A 15,260-nucleotide genomic window follows, 5' to 3' on the forward strand; every position below is an offset into this window, starting at 1 on the left:
AAAGAGCAGGGGTGGGATATCTTTAGACCAAGGTTTTATGTCCTGTTTAAAGGGATATGGGGTCTCTATTAGTCTCAGCATTGACTCACTGGCAGTGAGCTTTGCTTTGTTTTGTTTTAAACGTGTATAAACTATGTCATCTTTCTACCAGGCACCTGTATCACTCACCTTCTTGCTCCGTCTGCTCTCCTTCACCAGATCATCATGCCTCGTGGTCAAAAGAGTAAGCTCCGTGCCCGAGAGAAACGCCGTCAGGTTCGAGATGAGACGCGCAATATGGAGGTTTCTCCGTCAGGTGCAGCTGAAAATGCATCCTTTGTTTCTGAAGAGCCATCTCAGGGCTCACCTACTTCTGGATCTCCAAGTAGTTCCCAGGAGTTCCAAAGTATCCCAGGTATCACCACTTCTGAAGCTGCTGCTTCATCCACAAGAGCTAGTGGGGATGCCAGCTCCGCAGGGGAGGAAGGCCCAAGCTCTGAGAAGGCCCTTCCTATCACTGAGAATTTGTACAAAACCGCAGTAGATAGGAAGGTGGTTGTGTTGGTCCACTACCTGTTGCACAAGTATCAAATGAAAGAGTCCGTTACAAAGTGTGAAATATTGCGAAATGTAGTTCAAATATACCGGAACCGATTCCCCGAGATTCTAAGAAGAGCCACTGAGCAATTGGATTTGATCTTTGGCCTTGACATAAAGGAAGTGGATACCATCCAGCATACCTACGTCCTCGTCAACAAAATGGAATCAAGCTGTAGTGGAGGGATGGGTGAAGACATCGGTGTGCCCAAGACGGGTCTGCTGATGACTATCCTGGGTGTGATCTTCACGAATGGCAACTCCGCTTCTGAGGAGGAAGTCTGGCAGGTGCTGAATATAATGGGCTTACGTGCTGGCAGGGATCATTTCATCTTTGGAGAGCCCAGGAAGCTCATCACCAAAGATTTCGTGGAGCAGAAGTACCTAGAATACCTGCAGGTACCCAACAGTGATCCTCCAAGCTATGAATTCCTCTGGGGTCCCCGAGCCTACGCTGAAACCACGAAGATGAAAGTCCTGGAGTTCATGGCCAAGGTCCATAATACCACCTCAAATGCTTTCCCCTGCTTGTATGAAGAAGCTCTGAAGGATGAAGAGCAGAAAGACAAAGCCACAATGAAAGCCAAGGCATAATACCAGACCTTGACCAGCAGTGCCTCCAGCCACAAGTGAAGTCTGAGGAAGATTCTTCACTTCGTATTTTCAGAAGGGAAGTCAATGTTCTAAAAAGTGCAGGGTTGTGCTGGAGCAGGGGCCACCAAGTTTTTTTTGTTTTTGTGTTTCTATCCCTGTTTCAGAATATGGATGAGGTTTTTTTTTCTCTTTCAAATGTACTTTGAGTAGAAGGCTTTATTAAACCTCTCAGAATCTTAAGGAATTAATAGGTGGTTTACACACTTAGTTATTTATGAGTTTTGTAAATCCAACTAGGAGATGTTCCATTTTATGTAGTCATTTAAGCAATATAGCATTGAGAGCAAAGGTGTTTCTTGGATATGAAAAAAGAAAAATAAACTTCAACAGTAAAATAGTTGGGATTCAGAAATATACAATGTGAGACATGATATTTTGTTTGTTTATGTAAAAGTAAAAGATCGTATGCCTGCATATGCTTAATTTGCTCAGGAATGTAGAAGATATCCCCTAATAAATTCGTTCTCTTGCACATTGACTCGTTTATTCTTCAAATATCAATGGAGAATCTGCTCCTTGGAAAACACTGGACTAAGGGAGCCAAATCCCTGCCCCTGCCCACAGCATTTGAGACTTTTAGAATCTGGGAGCAACAAGGCCCATAAGGAAGATGGTAAGATACACCCTAAGTTCTAAAGGCAAAGGTGAAAGATGTGCTTTCGAGGATGAGGCTGCACTCACGTAGGGCATTCTCATCAGAGCAGGACAAGGCCAGGGATGTGTGGGCTTTGCGAAGCCACTATGTCCTTCTTGTGAGTTTATTTAAACTTTAATTGGGTAGTGGGTCTGATGGCTTGGTGGGAATGGTGAGGGCGTGGGGGCAGACTCTCATATAAGACCAAAGCCTCTCAAGCAAAATGAGAACATAGAAAATGAGAGAGAATTTGTGGGTGGGAGGGGCGGCAAGAATAAAAGGTAAGCTGAACTATTGTCTCCATGCCACTTAATTCAATGCACTAACTTCATTTTATACATGCAACATTTCCAGGGAGATTCTTAGAAATAAGGGTGATGGTCACTTGATAGCATGCTCCGGAACCACTTAACTGGCGATTGGTCCCCTGGCCTGGGAAAAAGGTAGAGCCCACTCCATTAAAGGGACATTTTAATTAAATTCTCTTGACTATAACATAGCCAACTCTAAGCAAGGATTTCTCTTTGCTGAGGGTAAAACTGCAGGTACAAGGATGAAAGGCAAGAGGGGAAGGGTGGGAAGGAGGGGGTCCTTGACCCAAATTCTAGGAGCTTGGAGGGACATCCAGTCACTTAGTAACTGTTCGCTGAGCATCATCTTGGCTGGTTGATTGTGTTTCTGTCTAGAATGCTGCATATTCTCTGGTCCCTCTCTTTTTGTGGGGAGGGGGGAGTCCCAAAGCAATTTGGTTGGGTCATTGTTCAAAATAATAGTAATAAGCGCCGGTTATCATGCAGGCACTTTCTCCGGCTCTTTACATAGCGTATGCCAACAGTTGTGCTGTGTTTTCCTGAGGCAGTAAGAAGACTGGCTAGCAAACCCATTTCACAGGTGAGGAAACTGATGCAGGTGGAACTTTGCCTTTTTCCTGAGGACACAGAGCCGTGACTCATCCTCTGGTATGGATTTGTCTTCAACCCACATTTCTCCCTCCCTATTCCTGTAAACAGTTACAGTCTTAGAAACCCACAGTGGTCACTATGAGTCAGCATTGACTCCATGTCAGTAAGTTTGTTTTCAGCCTGAGGAAGATTTTCTATCTCTTAATTTTCATCTTCACCTCCCACAATGACTCTTATGCAATCAAACAAAGGATCCTATGGGGGTATATAAAAGTAAATATAATGAAGAAAGGTGAAAATGAGAATCAACCACAACTGGGGGATCCATCAAGATTCCAGAAAGATACATTTTCTATTGGTACCTCAAAGGCCCTGGTGGCACTGTTGGGGAAGCGTTGGACTGTTAACCCCAAAGTTAGGGGTTCAAATCCACCAGCTGCTCCACAGGAGAAAGATGAGACTATTTGCTCCCATAAAGATTTATAGCCTTGTGATCCCTATATAGGGCTGCTATGAGTCAGGAACAACTCAGTGGCAGTAAGCTATAGATCCCGTAATTTCCATAAATTAAACAATTTATAGCAATACTTCTTTCAGTAGGTGAGAAAACCCTGTGGTCAATACTGGTTTCTGCTCTGGGTTTCAAAGGCCCAATCAAGAGGTGGTTGGCTGTACTTTTCTCCAGAGGCTTGCTGATGCATCTCCTTCCAAGCTCACTCAGGTTGTTCCTAGAATTCTGTTCTTTGGAAGGAAAATTCACTTATTTGGCGCTGTTTGAGCAGAGCCTATTTCCTTGTCACTTGTCACCTGGAGCCTCGATAGTTCCTGGAGGTCTCTCACCAATCCTTGCACATGAGCCTATATATTGGATCATCCTTCCCACGCCGGATGCTCCTAACGCTCCTCTAAGCTGCATCTCAAGCCTGCCCTAACAAGAGACTTCTCTGCTTCTAAGAGGTCACATGCTAGAATGGGTCTATTTAAGTAGACCCCTATATTATTCCTGTTCAAAGCTTCATTTCCTGTACCTTAATTATAGTTGCAAACTCCATTCGGCCAGATAATATAAAGATAGCCACAGATTCCAGGCATAAGGGCGTGGGCATCCTTGCAGAAAAGTTATTCTCCCAACCACAGAGGGAGAAAATGTTTCTTCAGTAAGCATGATTGCTTAGATATGAATCAAAGAAAAAAGCACTTTATCCTTTCCCTGACCTCTGCGCATATCTGCCCTAGGGGGAAAGCCTTAGTTCTCGGTGTACCTAGTCATAACTGTCCAAGTGTTTGACCATTTGCATCAAATGGTAGAAGTGGCGACTTAAACACAGTCTAATTTTGACTATGTCTCTAAAGGGGAGGAACATTGTCAGTTTATTGAGATTTCAAATGCCATTTCAAGGGTCCTGGCCATAAAGCACCACTGAGTGCCGCGTGCAAGACGAACAGTCCTTACAGGGTCCTTTTGGAAATGGCTGTGATCCTGTTTTTCAAAACACCTGTCATAGGGTGGGCACTACTAGGCAATGTTATCAAATTGTGAGGACAGGCTGGCCTTTGTGGAGTGACTATGGGGGAAACCATAAGGGCCCCTCCACATTCTGTCTTACATTATTTACTGGGTTCATAAGGAGACTATGTTTCATGTCCACCTCTTGTTAGGAAGGGTCACGTGCCTACCTTGGCCACTGGAAGATGAACAGAAGTCATGTTTTTCGCTTATAAGCCAAGGCCACTTATACCTCAAGCCTTTTGGAAGCCAGCATGCTACTTTTGTGTTTCCCTTTCTAGTGAGCAGTAAACTTGGAAAAACCCCAGTTGAGATGTGGTTCTCTGTGATGGAAACAGCCTAGAGACCTGGATCACTGGATATCTGAGAGCCCCCGGCAACCCACATCAGCTTTAATATATACAAGAAATAAACTTTTATGTGCGAAACTCTTGAGATCTCAGGATTCACACTGGCAGTCCCTTTACCTGATTGAAACAGAGCTACTAATTCTGCTCTCAGGCTTTACTTACACATTTTAATCACAAAGGTAAAAGTACATATACTCCTGTTACCAAAGAATTCTAACAATAGGGATAAATCACAAATCTTTTCCATTAGAACAGATTTTCCTCTAAATCCAACTATATCCTTATACCTAAGCACAATGAAAAATATTGTGTGCATTTTCACAATGGATTCTGCAATAATTCTTAAAAGGCGGTGCTCTGAAAATGCATGGTAAGTTTTTAACATGTATCTCGATATTTTGAAAACCTATTGTACTGTCTCATGTCTCTCACTGACGTCAAAGAATGCAGAATCTCCCCATGATAGCAAATGTGATCTTCCTGATTTTTATGCCGTCCACAGTTCTAAAATGTGTGTGCATGTGTGCCCGGATGAATCACTCTCTTGATGATAAACATGCTATTTAGTTCCCATTTGTTGCTACAAGGAATAAATACCTTCTCATAAGTAGTTACAACTAAAATATTGAATAGCTTATTTTAAAATTAATTCTGTGTTTTTCCTGCAAAGTAGCACTATAAAAATATATTTTGAGTTTCTAACATACACGGGCAAATCTGCTGATTTTGTTTTGTGTCTTGGTACTTATCACTTTATCTCTCCCTTCTCATTGAGCAAAAAAAAAAATGCAGCATTTCTGTGATAGCACATGTCAGTGTATGTTGCTTTTTAACTGCTTCCTAGAACTCCAAAGTAAATGTTTGTGTTGCGTATGTGTGCATTATGAGGCATGCCAAAATTCACTCACCATCACTTGCTGACTTGTTGCCATAATCAATAGAACTGAAATGAGCATACATTGTTGGGAAATTATACATGTTGTCCTACAGGAAAGACCTAGCTGAGCATACATTCGATTAAAGTAAAAAGACTATGAAGGTTATAAATGTTTATAAATATTGCTGAAATTATGATCCACAACATTGTGCCAATTCATATTCTCACATACCAGTGTATATGAATAACCTACACTCTCATGGGAAGTTTGTTTTATCAGTCTTCTAGATTTTGGGCAAACTTTTGGGTGAAAATAGATTGCCTCACTGTTAGTGATTTTTCCTCTTCTACTTAAGGTGAGCTGAAAATTAATTTCATCTGTCAACAATACAAAGGGAGTTTCTGCAATGAGTACCAGAGTTCTTCTCGGCATACAGGTTGTACAATTTTAAAATGTCAATTGGCATTTGCCTTTACTTAAAGGATCAAGGGCTTGGCCAGAATGATCAGGTTCCAGGAAATTCATCCACATGAGATACTGAGAGGTAGTAAAGAACATTAGTACTGCCTAGAGGCCAGGACTGCCAAGACAAGGACCACATGTAAAACAAAGTCCAGAGAGCCCAGGGCAGACAACCTCTCAGGATTCTGAATCCACAGTTCAGTACAGGGTGGAGAAGAGGCCAGAAGGTGAGAAGTCTTTTGGAGGGTCCTGCACAAACTACATGAATAAACTTTGAAAATCTCTGGTTCATCATTACCAACCTGAAGTTGAATTGAGATCTCGGTGTGCAGACTAAAGACATAGCCGATAGCCCACCCTGCCTTCGAATTCCTCCTATCCGCTCTCAGGCAGAATGTCTCAGACTCCCTTGAGTCACCTAGTGACGCTGTTAATAAATCCTACCAGAGTCTGGTGGTCCATGCTTCCTAGCACATCCACTAGAGTTAGAAACTCTCTTAATTTTTTACCTAGAGGGAAAATCTCTTCTCTTGAAAACAGCAACCCACCAGCACTGAGATTGGGTTTATGAGAGTGGTGGCTCATGACAGTTGAAAACAAGGCAAGGAATACTAATGACATGCGCAGTTGCAGAGAGTAAGCAATTGGGGTGGGAATTCCCTAAGGCTGAATATTGGAATGACTCAGCAAATAACAGAGATCAAAGATAGTGGTTATCAGGGGCAGGAGGGAGGAGAAAGGAGAGAGGCATAGATAGGGGCACTGGGAAAGAGGTTGGTTTGAAAGGGCTCCTTTTGAAGGCGATGGATAAAATTTGGAAATGTATAGTAGCGATGGTTGCACAGCATTATGAAAACAAATTATGCAGGAACTGGAAACACAGGACAGATGATGCCTTCAGGACCAGTGGTGTGAGTGGCTATACCGGAGGGTGGAGGGAAGGTGCGGTGGAAAAGGGGACGGATTATAAGAATCTACATATAACCTCTGACCTGGGGGATGGACAACAGAAAAGTGGGTGAAAGGAGAAGTCAGAGAGTGTAAGATATGACAAAATAATAATTTATAAATTATCGAGGGTCCATGAGGGAGGGGCGAGCGGGAAGGGAGGGGGAAAATTAGGAGCTGATGCCAGGCGCTTAAGTGGAGAGCAAATGTTTTGAGAATGATGAGGGCAATGAATATACAAATGTTCTTTACACAATTGATGTATGTATGGATTGTGATAAGAGTTGTATGAGTCCCTAATAAAATGATTTTAAAAAAAGGTTGCAATGGAAGATGCATAGCAATTATGCTCCCCACAATAAAATAAACAGCCAAACCAAAGATTTGAAAGTGGACATATCTTGAAAAGCCATCCAGATGCATTCACTGCTCTCTTGCATGGATCCTGAACTCTTTTTATGCCAGACTGCAGCTGCGCTCCAGTTGTGTTTTTGCCTATATACACCAGACATTCCATGGGGCTGAGGGCAGATCCCCGGTGGAAATAATTATATGGTACATGTAGACCATTGCAGACGTACAATCCTGTGTTAAATAGACGAATGGCCTCTGGGATATAGGGGTTCTCAAACAATATTTTTATCTTCTTAATAACACCAATGCAACTTACTTTCAAATAATAGCTTGCACCCAGGAATGGCAGTGAATGTAAGCCTGCCCCTGCTTTTAAAGGACTGAAAGAGGCTGGAGGAGGGTGGGCAGATGTAGACACGCCCAGATTTCCTCCTCAGAATCCTAAGGGAGGGGATTATGACGGCACAACGTGAGCCGTGGGAGGGATTTCCAGTCCAGTGTGGTAAACGGCAAAGACCCTGAGTGAGCATCCTCCGTAGACTGAGGGGACCACCCACCCACGATTGAAGGTACTTTCATAGAGTTTAAGGAGCCCTGATGGGTTAATGGGTTACAGGTTGAACAGTTAACCTTAAGGTCGGCAACTCGAAACTACTAGCTACAGGTGAAATATGTGCTATTCTGTTCCCTTAAAGATTATAGCTACGGAATCCCACAGGGGCAGTTCTACTCTGCCCTATAGGGTTGCTTTGAGTCGGAATCAACTCGATTGGAGTGAGTCTGCGGTTTCCCATGGAGTTCAGCACTGACTGCAGTGCACAGATAGTAGCGACTTTAGAGCACCCTCTGCTTCCCCGGAGGGAGCTCCACGAGGCGAAGGCTTTGAACAAGGGTTTAGACTTAAGGCACCTGTAAGAAGAGGTTCTAAACCCTCAAATAAGTAAATGTGAGGATGGTATATGAGGTCTGAGAAGAATGACTACTCTCCGAATAGAAGGGACCTCAAAGAGTCTACCTGTACGGTCATTGAAGACCCAGGTGGGGGTGGAAGAACACTAGACATTCCTGATTTCTGCCTCTGACACTACTATTAGCTCTGGGAAAACAAAGAACTGCAAACTCCCTGCCATCGACTGGATGCTGACTCAAAGCGACCTTACAGGACAGGGTAGCACTGTCCCTGTGGCTTTCCAAGGCTGTAACTCTTTGCAGGAGTAATCCAGGGAAACTCCGGGAAATCCTAGTATGGCCCTGCACTCAGACTCTGGGTTACAGAGGTTAAAAAGCCAAACAAACAAACAACTTAGTTGAAGAGCATAGATATCAGTTGGGGGTGGGGGTGGGTGGGTGAAGAAGCAGCACTAGGTATTGTCATCAGTCAAGATATGGAAGTTGAAGGCGGATGGTGGTCATCATATCCCCCTCACCCAAAGTCTCTCCAATGGGGGTTCTCTCTCTATCCGTCAGTGCTATCAGCCCTGAGAAACCCTGGAGAAGTTATTTTAGACTGAGACTCCTTGAGGTCTCCCCTCGAGGGATTTGGTGATGTAAGGGCATTGCTCATAGGATATGGGATTTAGGTCAGTAGAAGGAGGATTCTTAGGTTCTACTGGAAGCCAGAAGCCTAAGTGCCCCAGGAGAAGAAAGAGTCTCATAGAGATCTTTTACTGCTGTAATACCTGGATGTCTCCAGGCAAGAGAGGTCAAATGAGTTGCTCCAATTTCTCCTCCAGATTCTCAGTGAGATGAGAGATTGGGTGTGAGGAATCAACATAAAATAAGTTGAGCAGAAGGACCCCCGGGTCTATCAGAAGTCAAGGTGATGGACTAAATGTGACCAGAGAAAATCACTCATCTCCCTGCTGGAGTCTCCACCAGAGCTTATGCCTGCCAACAGTTGATACGATGCTTCTGAGTGTGAATGAAGGCAGTCTCCTTCATGTCTTGGAACTGAAAGAGCCCCAATATCAGTCTCTGCTTACCCCAGTAAGGCACAGGCAGAGCTAGCAGGGAGCAGCCTAAGGCATACTCTAGTTCCTTCTGTAGAGTTCCAAGGGAGGTTTTTCCTGACTAAAAGCAAGATATTATCTCTCTGATGAAGGGCTATCCATCATCTCATCCTCTGTTTCTCCCAGGTGTCCACACCACTTGCTTGCCTGTGCTCTGCCCTTGAGTAGAGGCATCATGCCCCGGGGTCACAAGAGTAAACACCGGCCCGTGAGAAACGCCGTCAGGCCCAAGAAGAGTCCCTGGTTGGAAAAAGCGATCAAGTCACTGTAGCCTTGAAAGAGGTGGTCACCTCCCCTCTCTCTCCTGGTTCTCACTGCCCTTCCATTAGCTTATCTGCTGAGTTACATTCCAAGCCGACCACCACTTCTGAGGCAGGTGTGTCATACACAAGAGCTAATGAAGATGCCCAAAACCAAGAACAACCGAGCTGTCAGCAGGCCCAGCCCATCGCTGAGCACTTACTCCAAAAAATTCTAGAAAAGAAGATGATCGTGTTGGTATATTACCTGCTGCACAAGTATCAAATGAAGGAGGTCATTACAAAGGCGGACATAATGGAAAATATAGTGCAAGTGTACAAGAATCACTACTCTACGATCCTCAGCAAAGCTTCTGAGCACCTGGAAGTGGTTTTTGGCCTTGAGTTGAAGGAAACGGACCCTCGCAAGCACAATTATGTCCTCGTCAGCAAATTAGAATCAAGCCATTATGGGAGAGTGAGTGAAGACTTAGGTATGCCCAAGACAGGCCTCCTCATGACTATCCTGGGTGTGATTTTCACGAAAGGCAACTGCGCCACTGAGGAAGAAGTCTGGGAAATGCTGAATATGATGGGGTTATATGCTGGTGAACATCACTTAATCTTTGGGGAACCCAGGAAGCTCCTCACCAAAGATCTGGTGCAGCAGAAGTACCTGGAGTACCAGCAGGTGCCTCCATGCTATGAATTCCTGTGGGGTCCCCGAGCCTACGCCGAAACCACCAAGATGAAAGTTCTAGAGTTTTGGGCCAAGATTCATGAAACCATTCCCAGTGCCTTCCAGTTCTGGTATGAAAAGGCTTTGAAGGATGAAGAGGAGAGAGCCCATGCCAGAGCTGCAGCCAAGGCTTGCAGTAGTGCCATGGCTCAGGCACGTTCCATGGCCACGTCCAGTTCCCACTCCAAGTAAAAAATAAAATGTGGGTTAGGGTTAGGGTTAGGGTTAGGGTTAGGGTTAGGGTTAGGGTTAGGGTTAGGGTTTAGGGTTAGGGTTAGGGAAAAAAAAGAAAGAAAAAAAAATAAAATGTAAAGATGATTCTTTAGTTTGTTTTTGAAGATTGCTGTTAACATTCTAAATGGCGTGGGGGTGGGGGTTGAAGGCCACATGGTTTTGATCACTTTTGTGCTCCCTTTCTGTGTGCAATCGATAATGAATGTACGAATCTATTAATGCTGTTCCTTTGAATGAAAGTCTAGTTAGCTTTGGCTTCTAATTTTGAGTGAGAGTGGTCACTTATTGTTTCATGTGAGTCTTGCGAAGTAAGGGTTTTACTCTTTTGTAAAACAAATTAGGAAAGTTGCCTTCGTATTTTATCATTTGGCTTTAGAAAGTGCATTTCCTTGCAAATATGAAAGAATTCATCAGTAAAATAGTTGGCATCCAGATATAAAAGGAACAAAATAATAGACGACAAATCCCTGGTATCACATCACTTCGATTGTTCGGTAAAATTAAAATTTCTACATGAAAATGCATGTTCAGGAATGTAGAAAATACAATTTAAAAATTGTACACCTTGTTCATTGGTTCTATTAGTTTTCAAACATTAATCGGATACCTGTTCTTAGCAGGGCTCCAAGGTAGCTCTGGAAAGGGTGGGAGACATAGGACCTAACCTCTGGGAGCAGCTGTCATATGAGGGGCCTTCAAAGGGTTCACAGAGAATGGAACAGTATTTTTCCCACGAACTTTTTGAAGCCCCTTTTTGTAATAAGAAGGGTGATATAAATCCTAGGACTTTAAAGGACAAGTAAAAAGAAGGTGTAAGGAGCTGTGGAGGTGAGAGCAGTCACGTGTAAATGCTGTGAAGAGCCATTATCATCAACTTGATTCTGTCTCTCAGGAGCCTCAGGTGTAGCACAATAGAATTTCTCCATGGGACTTTCTTAGTTGTGATGTTTATGAAAGAAGGTCGCCAGGCCTTATTTCTACAGTGCTGCTAGGGGCTGGGGTGAGCTTTCTACTCCTGGAAAGAGTTACAAGCTCAGAAACTCACAGGGCTAGTTCTAATCTGTCCTATAGGGTCGCTATGAACCTACACTGACTCAATGGAAGTTACTTTGGTTTGGGGCTTTTGGTTTCCTTAGAGGGGGGGTGGCGTGTTCAGCTACCAATGTTTTGATTGCTTGTGTCACTTGGGGACTTAATGCCTTGACAAGGGAATTTGAGCATGGGAAGTCCTTTATGGTTCCATTAATTTTATGTTAAGTTGGATGGGAGGTCAGATGAGGCAGCGAGAGTGGTGAGCAGGCAGCTGGACCCTCTTGGCATGTCTCAAGAGTTGAGACCAACGTCTTTCAAACAGAATGGGAAATTGGATTTAGCAGTTACTTTGAGAACATGGAACACTAGAGAGAATTCTCTACAGGAAGAAAGAATAAAAGGTATCCTGGGCTACCGTCTCTATGCAATTGAATACAATGCATAAACGGTGCATTTCATATGAAGCATCAGATGTTGAGAAACTCCTTGACTGGTAATCCTTGCTCTGGCCTGGGAGAAGCTGAGCCCACTCTATTGAAAGGGAATTTTAATTAGGTTCTTTGAAGGAACACTTCACCAACTTTAAGCAAGGATTAAGAGTCCTGGGGTGCTGTCTGTTAAACAACGGACTGCTAACCACATGATCAGGCATTCAATTCCTCCCGCCTCTGCCCCTGCTCTCCACCCTGGCCTGCCGCCCATACCCAAACACTGCAGGAGAACGAGCAAGAAAGATGAGGCAGTATACACTCCTAAATATGAAATCTAGGAAACACTATATAAGATCTCTATGCGTTGGAATCGACTCGATAGCACAGGGTTTTTTTTTAACTGTTTAAAAGTTATTTATTCATTTTAAAATAAATCGTTTTATCAGGGGCTCTTATAACAATTCAAACATCAATTGTATCGAGCTCATTTGTACATAGGTTGCCATGATCATTTTCAAAACATTTTCTTTCTATTTGAGCCCTTGGTATCAGCTCCTCTTTTTTTACTTCCCTCCCCCATCCTGCTCTCACCATCATGAACCCTTGACAAATTATTGTTTGTTTTTTTATATCTTACACCCTCTGTCTCCTTTCACCCACTTTTCTATTGTTCATACCCCTCGGAGGGGGGTGAGTTATAAGTTGATTCTTGTTATCAGTTTCCCTTTTCTTCCCTGACCTTCCTACACCCCTACAATCATGGTATGGCTACTCCCATTGCTGTTCCTTGTGGGGTTATTGGTCCTGGATTCCTGGTGTGAGAGCTCTTACCTGTACCAGGGTACATGTGGGAATCATGTCCAGTCTGACCCCCACCCCGACCAGAGTGAATGAAACACAAGGGAGAACAACAGAATAGCAAGGGGAGCCAAGCCAATGAAGTCTCAGAGGAATCCTGAAAATAGACTTCTGACGCAGAGGACGGCTTGGCACCTCATCACACTTGATCAGAAAACATACAAAACGGTCAGCAGAGAAACCTGGAGCTGTCGATTGGCTTTTGCTTTGTTTTGCTTTCTGATTTTGTTTGTTTGCTTTTGTTATTTTTTTCATTTTCTTTCACCCTATGTCTATCTATATAAGATAGGCAGGATGAACAATCCCGAGGAGCAAACAATGGGACTGGTGGTTCTTGGGACATGGGAGAGGAGGGGACAGAGAGGGGGAGTGGGGAGTCAACAAACTCAGGAATAAGGGAACAAGAGCTATAAAATTGATGACAAGGAGAGCTTATAATGCCTGGTGGGGTTAAATCAAGTTCAATGTATCTGAGAGGAATTACCGAGAGCCGAATGGAGGGTAAGGATGATAGTGGGGTAAGAGGACGGTAAAAGGACATAGAGGGAAGAAATAGGAGGCAAAGCTATTTTTACCTCTATATACTTCTAGATATACCTCTAGGCATGTATATGTCTAAATATATTAATCTATAATGAAAGGAATAGAGGCCAATGTACATATATTTATATGTTATGTATTAAGAGAACAGATGGACTTTGGGCCTCCATTAACAAAAGAACACTGTTCTAATCACCTGATATTCTGTGATGCTCACCTTCCTGACCCGATCTCTGAAGACAAAATGGGTGTATAACCAAAAGTGGTGAAGAGAGCAGATGGTGCCTAGCTATCAAAAGATATAGTGTCTGGAATCTTAAAGGCTTGAAGTTAAACCAGCAGCTTTCTAGCAGGGAAGCAAAGAAGCCCAAATGAAAGAAGCACACCAGCCTGTGTGAACATGAGGTGTCCACGGGATTGGATATCAGGTTATCAAAAGATCCAAAACAGTTACATCGATGCCAAAGAGGGGAGTTAAAAAAAGGCTTGAAGTTAAACAAGCATCCATCTAGCAGGGAAGCATCAAAGCCCACATGGTTCGGGTTGCCCTGTTGGTGCTGTGAGTTAGGACTTGAGCTACTAACTGTAAGATCAATGGTTCAGAATCACCAGCAGCTCTAAAAGAGATAGATAAAAACTATCTGCTCCTGGCAGTAGTTACAGTCTATAAACCCTAAAGAAGGTTGCTATGAATTGGAATGAACTCAATGGCAGAGGGTTGAGCAAGAACTAAGGAGCCCTAGCGGTAAAGTAACTTAAGTACTGAGCTTGCTAATGCAAAAGTTTGAGGTCCAAACTCACCAGCCACTTCAAAGGAGTAAAATGGAGCCATCTGCTTCCATAAGCCTCAGAAACCCAATGCAGCAGTTCTCCTCTGTCTAATGGGGTGGCTGAGTCAGAATCAATTTAACAGCAGTGGGTTTAGAAGTGAGGATTTAATGTTGCTAAGGATGAAATGCATGCATATAGAGTGCTTTTGATAGAAGGGAAGTAGGGAGCATGGGAAGGAAGTCGATTTTCACTCAAACTGTAGGAGCTTTGAGGTGCATCTACCTGGGGAAGACTCCCTCACACTCTCAATACAAACAAATTAAAAACAAAACTCACTGCCATCAAGTTCATTCTAACTCATAGTGACCTCACAGGACAGAATAAATAGCCCCTGTGGTCTTCTTATGCTGTAAATATTTACAGGAGTAGAAAGCCCCATCTTTCTCTCTTAACATGTCTCGTGGGTTCAAATTGCTAACCTTGTGGTTGGCAGCCGAATGTGTAACCCACTACACCACCAGGCCTCTCCAAAAATTACTTAATAAATAACTTAATTTCACTTGTTAAGAAGCATTTGGGGCTGAGTACATAATCAAATGTGGTGAAGAAAGCTGATGGTTCCCGGCTATCAAAAGATATGGCATCCAGGGTCTTAATGACTTGTAGTTAAACAAGCAGCCATCTAGCAGAGAAGCAGAGAAGCAACAGGCCCACATGGAAGAATCACACCACCCTGTGCCATCATGAGGTGTTAACAGAATCAGGTAACAGGCACCAGAAGACCCAAATCAACAACAACAACAAACATTGTTGAGCAGAGATCCTAAACCCATCTGTAGACAGTAGTATATCCCCTCACAGAAGGGTCACAAGGAAAGGATGAATCAACCAGGGTGCAGTAGACCACCAATGAAACACACAATATTCCTCTGGTTCTTTGAGGCTTCCCCACCTCCCCACTATCATGATCCCAGTCTGCCTTTCAGTTCTGGCTAGATTGGAGCCTGTACACTGGTACAGATAAGACCTATGACACACAGAAATCAGGTCAGATAAACCCCTCAGGAACAGAAATGGAAGTAGCGATACCAGGAGGGTAGGGGGAAGATGGGGGTAGGAGGGGAGGAATTTGGATCCAGTCG

At 43.6% G+C, this 15,260-nt stretch overlaps 2 protein-coding genes across 2 annotated transcripts in view; both read left to right on the plus strand.

Annotated features, from left to right (window-relative positions):
* Positions 1 to 204: 204 nt before the first annotated feature.
* LOC142433237 (melanoma-associated antigen B10-like) lies at positions 205 to 1,170 on the plus strand. Its single transcript, XM_075538324.1, has one exon. It carries the CDS (start codon positions 205 to 207, stop codon positions 1,168 to 1,170), a length of 966 nt encoding a protein of 321 aa, XP_075394439.1.
* Positions 1,171 to 9,449: 8,279 nt separating this feature from the next.
* The window catches only part of LOC142433238 (melanoma-associated antigen B18-like), a 56,742-nt gene continuing 50,931 nt past the window's right edge, over positions 9,450 to 15,260 (plus strand). Inside the window, exons 1-2 of the mRNA XM_075538325.1 lie at positions 9,450 to 9,517; positions 9,604 to 10,440. Of these exons, the coding sequence (XP_075394440.1) occupies positions 9,450 to 9,517; positions 9,604 to 10,440 (905 nt within the window). The remainder of the gene's footprint in view (positions 9,518 to 9,603; positions 10,441 to 15,260) is intronic.

The sequence above is a fragment of the Tenrec ecaudatus genome, chromosome X (assembly GCF_050624435.1).
Source record: "Tenrec ecaudatus isolate mTenEca1 chromosome X, mTenEca1.hap1, whole genome shotgun sequence".
Classification (NCBI taxonomy): domain Eukaryota; kingdom Metazoa; phylum Chordata; class Mammalia; order Afrosoricida; family Tenrecidae; genus Tenrec; species Tenrec ecaudatus.